The sequence below is a fragment of the Bombina bombina genome, unplaced genomic scaffold (assembly GCF_027579735.1).
Source record: "Bombina bombina isolate aBomBom1 unplaced genomic scaffold, aBomBom1.pri scaffold_1044, whole genome shotgun sequence".
Lineage (NCBI taxonomy): Eukaryota > Metazoa > Chordata > Amphibia > Anura > Bombinatoridae > Bombina > Bombina bombina.
Window position 1 is genome coordinate 4,434 of NW_026511044.1, and position 12,562 is coordinate 16,995.

The 12,562-nt window shown below is 48.1% G+C and overlaps 1 protein-coding gene across 1 annotated transcript in view; it reads right to left on the reverse strand.

The window, feature by feature from the left end:
* Positions 1 to 5,506: 5,506 nt before the first annotated feature.
* The window catches only part of LOC128643577 (general transcription and DNA repair factor IIH helicase subunit XPD), a gene marked incomplete at its 5' end in the record, with an annotated part of 75,553 nt that continues 68,497 nt past the window's right edge, over positions 5,507 to 12,562 (reverse strand). The window contains 2 exons of the mRNA XM_053696417.1: positions 5,507 to 7,416; positions 7,501 to 7,644. Of these exons, the coding sequence (XP_053552392.1) occupies positions 7,324 to 7,416; positions 7,501 to 7,644 (237 nt within the window). The remainder of the gene's footprint in view (positions 7,417 to 7,500; positions 7,645 to 12,562) is intronic.

Here is a 12,562-nt window from a genome sequence, read left to right on the forward strand (position 1 = left end):
TGTGTGTGGGATGAACAGCAGACTGTGTGCCCTGGTGTGTGTGTGTGTGTGATGTACAGCAGACTGTGTGCCCTGGTGTGTGTGTGTGTGTGATGTACAGCAGACTGTGTGTGTGTGTGCGATGTACAGCAGACTGTGTGCCCTGGTGTGTGTGTGTGTGTGATGTACAGCAGACTGTTTGCCTGGTGTGTGTGTGATGTACAGCAGACTGTGTGCGCTGGTGTGTGTGTGTGATGTACAGCAGACTGTGTGCCCTGGTGTGTGTGTGTGTGTGTGATGTACAGCAGACTTTGTGCCCTGGTGTGTGTGTGTGATGTACAGCAGACTGTGTGCCCTGGTGTGTGTGTGTGATGTACAGCAGACTGTGTGCCCTGGTGTGTGTATGATGTACAGCAGACTGTGTGCCCTGGTGTGTGTATGATGTACAGCAGACTGTGTGCCCTGGTGTGTGTATGATGTACAGCAGACTGTGCGCCCTGGTGTGTGTGTGTGATGTACAGCAGACTGTGTGCGCTGGTGTGTGTGTGATGTACAGCAGACTGTGTGCCCTGGTGTGTGTGTGTGTGTGTGTGTGAGATGTACAGCAGACTGTCTGCGCTGGTATGTGTGATGTACAGCAGACTGTGTGCCCTGGTGTGTGTGTGTGTGATGTACAGCAGACTGTCTGCGCTGGTGTGTGTGTGTGATGTACAGCAGACTGTGTGCCCTGGTGTGTGTGTGTGATGTACAGCAGACTGTCTGCGCTGGTGTGTGTGTGTGTGTGAGATGTACAGCAGACTGTCTGCGCTGGTGTGTGTGTGTGTGTGAGATGTACAGCAGACTGTCTGCGCTGGTGTGTGTGTGTGTGATGTACAGCAGACTGTGTGCCCTGGTGTGTGTGTGTGATGTACAGCAGAATGTGTGCCTGGTGTGTGTGATGTACAGCAGACTGTGTGCCCTGGTGTGTGTGTGTGTGTGATGTACAGCAGACTGTGTGCCCTGGTGTGTGTGTGGGGTGTATAGCAGACTGTGTGCCCTGGTGTGTGTGTGATGTACAGCAGACTGTGTGCCCTGGTGTGTGTGTGATGTACAGCAGACTGTGTGCCCTGGTGTGTGTGTGATGTACAGCAGACTGTGTGCCCTGGTGTGTGTGTGATGTACAGCAGACTGTGTGCCCTGGTGCGTGTATGTGTGTGATGTACAGCAGACTGTGTGCCCTGGTGCGTGTGTGTGTGTGATGTACAGCAGACTGTGTGCCCTGGTGTGTGTGTGATGTACAGCAGACTGTGTGCCCTGGTGTGTGTGTGATGTACAGCAGACTGTGTGCCCTGGTGTGTGTGTGTGATGTACAGCAGACTGTGTGCCCTGGTGGGTGGGTGTGATGTACAGCAGACTGTGTGCCCTGGTTGGTGTGTGTGATGTACAGCAAACTGTGTGCCCTGGTGGGGGTGTATGATGTACAGCAGACTGTGTGCGCTGGTGTGTGTGTGTGATGTACAGCAGACTGTGTGCCCTGGTGGGTGGGTGTGATGTACAGCAGACTGTGTGCCCTGGTGTGTGTGTGTGATGTACATCAGACTGTCTGCGCTGGTGTGTGTGTGTGTGTGTGATGTACAGCAGACTTTGTGCCCTGGTGTGTGTGTGTGTGTGTGTGTGTGATGTACAGCAGACTGTGTGCCCTGGTGTGTGTGTGATGTACAGCAGACTGTGTGCCCTGGTGTGTGTGTGTGATGTACAGCAGACTGTGTGCCCTGGTGTGTGTGTGGGATGAACAGCAGACTGTGTGCCCTGGTGTGTGTGTGTGATGTACAGCAGACTGTGTGCCCTGGTGTGTGTGTGTGTGTGTGTGTGATGTACAGCAGACTGTCTGCGCTGGTGTGTGTGTGTGTGATGTACAGCAGACTGTGTGCCCTGGTGTGTGTGTGATGTACAGCAGACTGTGTGCCCTGGTGTGTGTGTGATGTACAGCAGACTGTGTGCCCTGGTGTGTGTGTGTGTGTGTGTGTGTGTTTGTGTGATGTACAGCAGACTGTGTGCCCTGGTGTGTGTGTGGGGTGTACAGCAGACTGTGTGCCCTGGTGTGTGTGTGATGTACAGCAGACTGTGTGCCCTGGTGTGTGTGTGGGATGTACAGCAGACTGTGTGCCCTGGTGTGTGTGTGATGTACAGCAGACTGTGTTCCCTGGTGTGTGTGTGGGATGTACAGCAGACTGTGTTCCCTGGTGCGTGTGTGATGTACAGCAGACTGTGTGCCCTGGTGTGTGTGTGTGATGTACAGCAGACTGTGTGCCCTGGTGTGTGTGATGTACAGCTGAATGTGTGCCCTGGTGTGTGTGTGTGATGTACAGCTGAATGTGTGCCCTGGTGTGTGTGTGTGATGTACAGCAGACTGTGTGCCCTGGTGTGTGTGATGTACAGCTGAATGTGTGCCCTGGTGTGTGTGTGTGATGTACAGCTGAATGTGTGCCCTGGTGTGTGTGTGTGATGTACAGCAGACTGTGTGCCCTGGTGTGTGTGATGTACAGCTGAATGTGTGCCCTGGTGTGTGTGTGTGATGTACAGCTGAATGTGTGCCCTGGTGTGTGTGTGTGATGTACAGCTGAATGTGTGCCTTGGTGTGTGTGATGTACAGCAGACTGTGTGCCCTGGTGTGTGTGATGTACAGCTGAATGTGTGCCCTGGTGTGTGTGTGTGTGATGTACAGCTGAATGTGTGCCCTGGTGTGTGTGATGTACAGCTGAATGTGTGCCCTGGTGTGTGTGATGTACAGCTGAATGTGTGCCCTGGTGTGTGTGATGTACAGCTGAATGTGTGCCCTGGTGTGTGTGATGTACAGCTGAATGTGTGCCCTGGTGTGTGTGTGTGTGTGATGTACAGCAGACTGTGTGTGTGTGTGTGTGTGATGTACAGCAGACTGTGTGCCCTGGTGTGTGTGTGTGTGTGATGTACAGCAGACTGTGTGTGTGTGTGTGTGTGTGTGATGTACAGCAGACTGTGTGCCCTGGTGTGTGTGTGTGTGTGATGTACAGCAGACTGTGTGTGTGTGTGTGTGTGATGTACAGCAGACTGTGTGTGTGTGTGTGGGTGTGTGTGTATGTGATGTACAGCTGAATGTGTGCCCTGGTGTGTGTGTGTGATGTACAGCTGAATGTGTGCCCTGGTGTGTGTGTGTGTATGTGATGTACAGCAGACTGTGTGCCCTGGTGTGTGTGATGTACAGCTGAATGTGTGCCTGGTGTGTGTGATGTACAGCTGAATGTGTGCCTGGTGTGTGTGTGTGTGTGTGATGTACAGCTGAATGTGTGCCTGGTGTGTGTGATGTACAGCAGAATGTGTGCCCTGGTGTGTGTGTGTGTGATGTACAGCAGACTGTGTGCCTGGTGTGTGTGATGTACAGCTGAATGTGTGCCCTGGTGTGTGCGTGTGTGTGATGTACAGCTGAATGTGTGCCCTGGTGTGTGTGTTTGTGTGATGTACAGCTGAATGTGTGCCTGGTGTGTGTGATGTACAGCAGACTGTGTGCCCTGATGTAGGGAAGGGGGAGTATATAACAGTGTGGGGGGGGAGTATATAACAGTGTGGGGGGGAGTATATAACAGTGTGGGGGGGGAGTATATAACAGTGTGGGGGGGAGTATATAACAGTGTGGGGGGGGGAGTATATAACAGTGTGGGGGGGGGAGTATATAACAGTGTGTGGGGGGGGGAGTATATAACAGTGTGGGGGGGGAGTATATAACAGTGTGGGGGGGAGTATATAACAGTGTGGGGGGGAGTATATAACAGTGTGGGGGGGAGTATATAACAGTGGGGGGGAGTATATAACAGTGGGGGGGAGTATATAATAGTGTGTGGGGGGGAGTATATAATAGTGTGTGGGGGGGGAGTATATAATAGTGTGTGGGGGGGGAGTATATAACAGTGTGGGGGGGAGTATATAACAGTGTGGGGGGGGAGTATATAACAGTGGGGGGGGGGGGAGTATATAACAGTGTGGGGGGGAGTATATAACAGTGTGTGGGGGGAGTATATAATAGTGTGTGGGGGGAGTATATAATAGTGTGTGTGGGGGAGTATATAACAGTGTGGGGGGGGAGTATATAACAGTGTGTGGGGGGAGTATATAATAGTGTGTGTGGGGGAGTATATAACAGTGTGGGGGGGGGAGTATATAACAGTGGGGGGGGGAGTATATAACAGTGTGCGGGGGAGTATATAATAGTGTGTGGGGGGAGTATATAATAGTGTGTGTGGGGGAGTATATAACAGTGTGGGGGGGGAGTATATAACAGTGTGGGGGGGGAGTATATAACAGTGTGGGGGGAGTATATAACAGTGTGGGGGGGAGTATATAACAGTGTGGGGGGGGGGAGTATATAACAGTGTGGGGGGGGAGTATATAACAGTGTGGGGGGGGGAGTATATAACAGTGTGGGGGGGGGAGTATATAGGAGTATAATTTAGTTTCTTCACTTTATGTCTGCGCCCCTTGTGGTGCCTGATGTTATCAGCCTGGCATTGAGTATGAATACATCCTGTGTGACTTGCATAACTCACAAACCTTTAAGTTCTTTCATCTCACTCTCTCCCCACTCCCCAGCTGTCTCTTACCCTGGCCTCCCTCTTTTTCACCCACCACGAAAACCCCGGCTACCAGACTCTCACCCTCCAACTTTTCTGCTTCTGTACATTTCAAAGCAATCGGTAGCAGAGCGATGCTACCACCGAATATATCTGTTCAGGTTCCCTAATCTATTCTGTGATTCTAGGTTCCATGGTCAACACGTGAGAACTCAACACCAGTAGAACAGCTATTACAGCAATAATGCGAGTTAGCATTTGGAGGCATCTCAGAGGGTTCCTGGATGGTTGGTTATGAGCTGGACAAGGACCATGTCGTCTCTTCACTTGTATAATATCTACTTAATACACAAAGAAAAGAAGACGTAGGTGTAATTGCACAGAAAACATGTCAGATTATTATGCTAACCTTTAGATTAGTAACACGTATTCCGATAAACCCCAATAAAGCATTTCCATTTAACCTGGGGTGTACGTCTTGTAGACAATGACTTTTTACTCATTTATATCTGTAACCCGCAGAATAAAATACTCCCAGAGTCACTTCTGTAATCTGTAAAGGTTTCTGAACTTTTTCCCGTTGGCAAGACTCTTATTTTCTCCAAATTCTGGAATAGATATCGAGAAAATGTCAGTGAACTGGTTTAGTTCTTTGCACTAAATACTCTGGTAATACTTGTCAATAAAACATTATTATATTCCCTTCAGAAGATGAATAGGCAGGTAGTTAAACTCATGGAAACAGATAGGTAGGCAAGCGCACGTGTAGGTAGGTAAGGAGGCAGATAAGTAGTGCCCATACCCTCTCACAGAACATGGCCCCAGACACCCTTATCCGGGTGCCCCATTTAACAAATACCCAGTGTGCATATGAAGGTTTATATATTTTATGGCCAGAAAAGGTCATCTTAAATTGCTATTGGTGGACAAAGCCAAACACTTACAAATAAGAAAAGGTAGTTTAATTAAGGTCAGAAACATTTGTTTTTCAGAAATAAAACTATAAAAAAAAATATCAGCTTTTATATGCAACAAAGAAAAGACTAACGTTCAGTTCAGTAATGGATGCAGAAGTCTCACAGTCTCTGGGGTTTGCTGGGTGTCTCACAGTCTCTGGGGTTTGCTGGGTGTCTCACAGTCTCTGGGTTTTACTGGGTGTCTCACAGTCTCTGGGTTTTGCAGTCTCACAGTCTCTGGGTTTTGCTGGGTGTCTCACAGTCTCTGGGTTTTGCTGGGTGTCTCACAGTCTCTGGGTTTTGCTGGGTGTCTCACAGTCTCTGGGTTTTGCTGGGTGTCTCACAGTCTCTGGGTTTTGCTGGGTGTCTCACAGTCTCTGGGTTTTGCTGGGTGTCTCACAGTCTCTGGGTTTTGCTGGGTGTCTCACAGTCTCTGGGTTTTGCTGGGTGTCTCACAGTCTCTGGGTTTTGCTGAGTGTCTCACAGTCTCTGGGTTTTGCTGAGTGTCTCACAGTCTCTGGGTTTTGCTGAGTGTCTCACAGTCTCTGGGGTTTGCTGGCTGTCTCACAGTCTCTGGGGTTTGCTGGCTGTCTCACAGTCTCTGGGGTTTGCTGGCTGTCTCACAGTCTCTGGGTTTTGCTGGCTGTCTCACAGTCTCTGGGTTTTGCTGAGTGTCTCACAGTCTCTGGGGTTTGCTGGCTGTCTCACAGTCTCTGGGGTTTGCTGGCTGTCTCACAGTCTCTGGGGTTTGCTGGCTGTCTCACAGTCTCTGGGGTTTGCTGGCTGTCTCACAGTCTCTGGGGTTTGCTGGCTGTCTCACAGTCTCTGGGTTTTGCTGGCTGTCTCACAGTCTCTGGGTTTTGCTGAGTGTCTCACAGTCTCTGGGGTTTGCTGGCTGTCTCACAGTCTCTGGGGTTTGCTGGCTGTCTCACAGTCTCTGGGGTTTTGCTGGCTGTCTCACAGTCTCTGGGGTTTGCTGGCTGTCTCACAGTCTCTGGGGTTTGCTGGCTGTCTCACAGTCTCTGGGTTTTGCTGGGTGTCTCACAGTCTCTGGGTTTTGCTGGGTGTCTCACAGTCTCTGGGGTTTGCTGGGTGTCTCACAGTCTCTGGGGTTTGCTGGCTGTCTCACAGTCTCTGGGGTTTGCTGGCTGTCTCACAGTCTCTGGGTTTTGCTGGGTGTCTCACAGTCTCTGGGGTTTGCTGGGTGTCTCACAGTCTCTGGGTTTTGCAGGGTGTCTCACAGTCTCTGGGGTTTTGCTGGCTGTCTCACAGTCTCTGGGTTTTGCTGGCTGTCTCACAGTCTCTGGGGTTTGCAGGGTGTCTCACAGTCTCTGGGGTTTTGCTGGCTGTCTCACAGTCTCTGGGTTTTGCTGGCTGTCTCACAGTCTCTGGGGTTTGCTGGGTGTCTCACAGTCTCTGGGGTTTGCTGGGTGTCTCACAGTCTCTGGGTTTTGCTGGGTGTCTCACAGTCTCTGGGTTTTGCAGTCTCACAAGATACAGTTGATGTCAGGATAGTTTAAGGCTATTGTGCCAAGTCTGTCACTAGTGTAAGTCTCTGCACTACAAGAGCTGATGATCGGCCTCTGATTAGCTAAAGGTCTTGCAAGTGCTTAGTGGCTTCTGGGTCAGCATTCAGATGCCTGAAATTCTCCCTGGGTGATCTTTGGATGTTTCAAAATGTTCCCATGCAATTCCTGGCCGTGTCTAAGTCTCCCCAAGCAGTCTCTGTGTGTCAGAAAATCTTGCACAGGAGTCTCTAGATGTCTAAAGGTCTCTTCAGCAACCTCTGGCTGTTACACTGTTTGGTCTCACACCTGGTGAGCAATCTCTTGGATTTTTTGTAGCATTTCCTCTGACTGCAGCTGCTCGAGGGTTAAAAGCGAAAGCCCAAGCTGGTCCTCCTGTTAATCAGACAACCGGGGTGAGAAAAACACAAAAGGCATAGATAGCAAGGCACATTATGCGATTGGGAATTGTATCCTCACCCTGCGGAACGGTTGCGCCATGTCTCTCAGAAAGTGCTTGGCCAGGTGAACACTCTCGTCCAATGTGAGGTTGAGGTTGGCATCTGTCAGATGTTCCTGAATCCAGAGGGGAAGCTTCCCTCGTTTATCTGCACGTGCGTACCTCTAAGGGAGTGCCGAGAAGACAGAGAAAGTGGCTGGTTATGTAGGAGAGAGCTTTAGTGCGCAAAACAGTGAGAGGGAGAGTGTACAAGATGTTAAAGCGTTTACATACATGTACAGTGTGCAAGAGAGCCAGCTGTATCGGTGCTTACATACATGTACAGTGTGCAAGAGAGCCAGCTGTATCAGTGCATACATACATGTACAGTGTGCAAGAGAGCCAGCTGTATCAGTGCATACATACATGTACAGTGTGCAAGAGAGCCAGCTGTATCAGTGCTTACATACATGTACAGGTGTATCAGTGCTTACATACATGTACAGTGTGCAAGAGAGCCAGCTGTATCAGTGCTTACATACATGTACAGTGTGCAAGAGAGCCAGCTGTATCAGTGCTTACATACATGTACAGTGCGCAAGAGAGCCAGCTGTATCAGTGCTTACATACATGTACAGTGCGCAAGAGAGCCAGCTGTATCAGTGCTTACATACATGTACAGTGTGCAAGAGAGCCAGGTGTATCGGTGCTTACATACATGTACAGCTGTATCAGTGCTTACATACATGTACAGTGTGCAAGAGAGCCAGCTGTATCGGTGCTTACATACATGTACAGTGTGCAAGAGAGCCAGCTGTATCAGTGCATACATACATGTACAGTGTGCAAGAGAGCCAGCTGTATCAGTGCATACATACATGTACAGTGTGCAAGAGAGCCAGCTGTATCAGTGCTTACATACATGTACAGGTGTATCAGTGCTTACATACATGTACAGTGTGCAAGAGAGCCAGCTGTATCAGTGCTTACATACATGTACAGTGTGCAAGAGAGCCAGCTGTATCAGTGCTTACATACATGTACAGTGCGCAAGAGAGCCAGCTGTATCAGTGCTTACATACATGTACAGTGCGCAAGAGAGCCAGCTGTATCAGTGCTTACATACATGTACAGTGTGCAAGAGAGCCAGGTGTATCGGTGCTTACATACATGTACAGCTGTATCAGTGCTTACATACATGTACAGTGTGCAAGAGAGCCAGCTGTATCAGTGCTTACATACATGTACAGTGTGCAAGAGAGCCAGCTGTATCAGTGCTTACATACATGTACAGTGTGCAAGAGAGCCAGCTGTATCAGTGCTTACATACATGTACAGCTGTATCGGTGCTTACATACATGTACAGTGTGCAAGAGAGCCAGCTGTATCAGTGCTTACATACATGTACAGCTGTATCAGTGCTTACATACATGTACAGTGTGCAAGAGAGACAGCTGTATCAGTGCTTACATACATGTACAGTGTGCAAGAGAGTCAGCTGTATCAGTGCTTACATACATGTACAGTGTGCAAGAGAGCCAGCTGTATCAGTGCTTACATACATGTACAGTGCGCAAGAGAGCCAGCTGTATCAGTGCTTACATACATGTACAGTGTGCAAGAGAGCCAGCTGTATCAGTGCTTACATACATGTACAGCTGTATCAGTGCTTACATACATGTACAGCTGTATCAGTGCTTACATACATGTACAGTGTGCAAGAGAGCCAGCTGTATCAGTGCTTACATACATGTACAGTGCGCAAGAGAGCCAGCTGTATCAGTGCTTACATACATGTACAGTGTGCAAGAGAGCCAGCTGTATCAGTGCTTACATACAGGTGTATCAGTACTTACATACATGTACAGTGTGCAAGAGAGCCAGCTGTATCAGTGCTTACATACATGTACAGTGTGCAAGAGAGCCAGCTGTATCAGTGCTTACATACATGTACAGTGTGCAAGAGAGCCAGCTGTATCAGTGCTTACATACATGTACAGTGTGCAAGAGAGCCAGCTGTATCAGTGCTTACATACAAGTACAGTGTGCAAGAGAGCCAGCTGTATCAGTGCTTACATACATGTACAGTGTGCAAGAGAGCCAGCTGTATCAGTGCTTACATACATGTACAGTGTGCAAGAGAGACAGCTGTATCAGTGCTTACATACATGTACAGTGCGCAAGAGAGCCAGCTGTATCAGTGCTTACATACATGTACAGTGTGCAAGAGAGCCAGCTGTATCAGTGCTTACATACATGTACAGTGTGCAAGAGAGACAGCTGTATCAGTGCTTACATACATGTACAGCTGTATCAGTGCTTACATACATGTACAGTGTGCAAGAGAGCCAGCTGTATCAGTGCTTACATACATGTACAGCTGTATCAGTGCTTACATACATGTACAGTGCGCAAGAGAGCCAGCTGTATCAGTGCTTACATACATGTACAGTGCGCAAGAGAGCCAGCTGTATCAGTGCTTACATACATGTACAGTGTGCAAGAGAGCCAGCTGTATCGGTGCTTACATACATGTACAGTGCGCAAGAGAGCCAGCTGTATCAGTGCTTACATACATGTACAGTGTGCAAGAGAGCCAGCTGTATCAGTGCTTACATACATGTACAGCTGTATCAGTGCTTACATACATGTACAGTGTGCAAGAGAGCCAGCTGTATCAGTGCTTACATACATGTACAGTGTGCAAGAGAGCCAGCTGTATCAGTGCTTACATACATGTACAGTGTGCAAGAGAGCCAGCTGTATCAGTGCTTACATACATGTACAGTGTGCAAGAGAGCCAGCTGTATCAGTGCTTACATACATGTACAGTGTGCAAGAGAGCCAGCTGTATCGGTGCTTACATACATGTACAATGTGCAAGAGAGCCGGCTGTATCGGTGCTTACATACATGTACAGCTGTATCGGTGCTTACATACATGTACAATGTGCAAGAGAGCCAGCTGTATCGGTGCTTACATACATGTACAATGTGCAAGAGAGCCGGCTGTATCGGTGCTTACATACATGTACAGCTGTATCGGTGCTTACATACATGTACAGCTGTATCGGTGCTTACATACATGTACAGTGCACAAGAGAGCCAGCTGTATCAGTGCTTACATACATGTACAGTGTGCAAGAGAGCCAGCTGTATTGGTGCTTACATACATGTACAGGTGTATCAGTGCTTACATACATGTACAGCTGTATCGGTGCTTACATACATGTACAGTGCACAAGAGAGCCAGCTGTATCAGTGCTTACATACATGTACAGTGTGCAAGAGAGTCAGCTGTATCAGTGCTTACATACATGTACAGTGTGCAAGAGAGCCAGCTGTATCAGTGCTTACATACATGTACAGTGCGCAAGAGAGCCAGCTGTATCAGTGCTTACATACATGTACAGTGTGCAAGAGAGCCAGCTGTATCGGTGCTTACATACATGTACAGTGCGCAAGAGAGCCAGCTGTATCAGTGCTTACATACATGTACAGTGTGCAAGAGAGCCAGCTGTATCAGTGCTTACATACATGTACAATGTGCAAGAGAGCCAGCTGTATCAGTGCTTACATACATGTACAGTGTGCAAGAGAGCCAGCTGTATCAGTGCTTACATACATGTACAGCTGTATCAGTGCTTACATACATGTACAGTGTGCAAGAGAGCCAGCTGTATCGGTGCTTACATACATGTACAGTGTGCAAGAGAGCCAGCTGTATCAGTGCTTACATACATGTACAGGTGTATCAGTGCTTACATACATGTACAGTGTGCAAGAGAGCCAGGTGTATCAGTGCTTACATACATGTACAGTGTGCAAGAGAGCCAGCTGTATCAGTGCTTACATACATGTACAGCTGTATCAGTGCTTACATACTTGTACAGCTGTATCAGTGCTTACATACATGTACAGGTGTATCAGTGCTTACATACATGTACAGCTGTATCAGTGCTTACATACTTGTACAGGTGTATCAGTGCTTACATACATGTACAGCTGTATCAGTGCTTACATACTTGTACAGGTGTATCAGTGCTTACATACATGTACAGCTGTATCAGTGCTTACATACATGTACAGCTGTATCAGTGCTTACATACTTGTACAGGTGTATCAGTGCTTACATACATGTACAGCTGTATCAGTGCTTACATACTTGTACAGGTGTATCAGTGCTTACATACATGTACAGCTGTATCAGTGCTTACATACATGTACAGCTGTATCAGTGCTTACATACTTGTACAGGTGTATCAGTGCTTACATACATGTACAGCTGTATCAGTGCTTACATACTTGTACAGGTGTATCAGTGCTTACATACATGTACAGGTGTATCAGTGCTTACATGTACAGCTGTATCAGTGCTTACATACATGTACAGTGTGCAAGAGAGCCAGCTGTATCAGTGCTTACATACATGTACAGTGTGCAAGAGAGCCAGCTGTATCAGTGCTTACATACATGTACAGCTGTATCAGTGCTTACATACATGTACAGGTGTATCAGTGCTTACATACATGTACAGCTGTATCAGTGCTTACATACATGTACAGCTGTATCAGTGCTTACATACATGTACAGTGTGCAAGAGAGCCAGCTGTATCAGTGCTTACATACATGTACAGTGTGCAAGAGAGACAGCTGTATCGGTGCTTACATACATGTACAGTGTGCAAGAGAGACAGCTGTATCGGTGCTTACATACATGTACAGTGTGCAAGAGAGACAGCTGTATCGGTGCTTACATACATGTACAGTGCGCAAGAGAGCCAGGTGTATCGGTGCTTACATACATGTACAGTGTGCAAGAGAGCCAGCTGTATCAGTGCTTACATACATGTACAGTGCGCAAGAGAGCCAGCTGTATCAGTGCTTACATACATGTACAGTGTGCAAGAGAGCCAGGTGTATCGGTGCTTACATACATGTACAGTGTGCAAGAGAGTCAGCTGTATCAGTGCTTACATACATGTACAGTGTGCAAGAGAGCCAGCTGTATCAGTGCTTACATACATGTACAGTGTGCAAGAGAGCCAGGTGTATCGGTGCTTACATACATGTACAGTGTGCAAGAGAGTCAGCTGTATCAGTG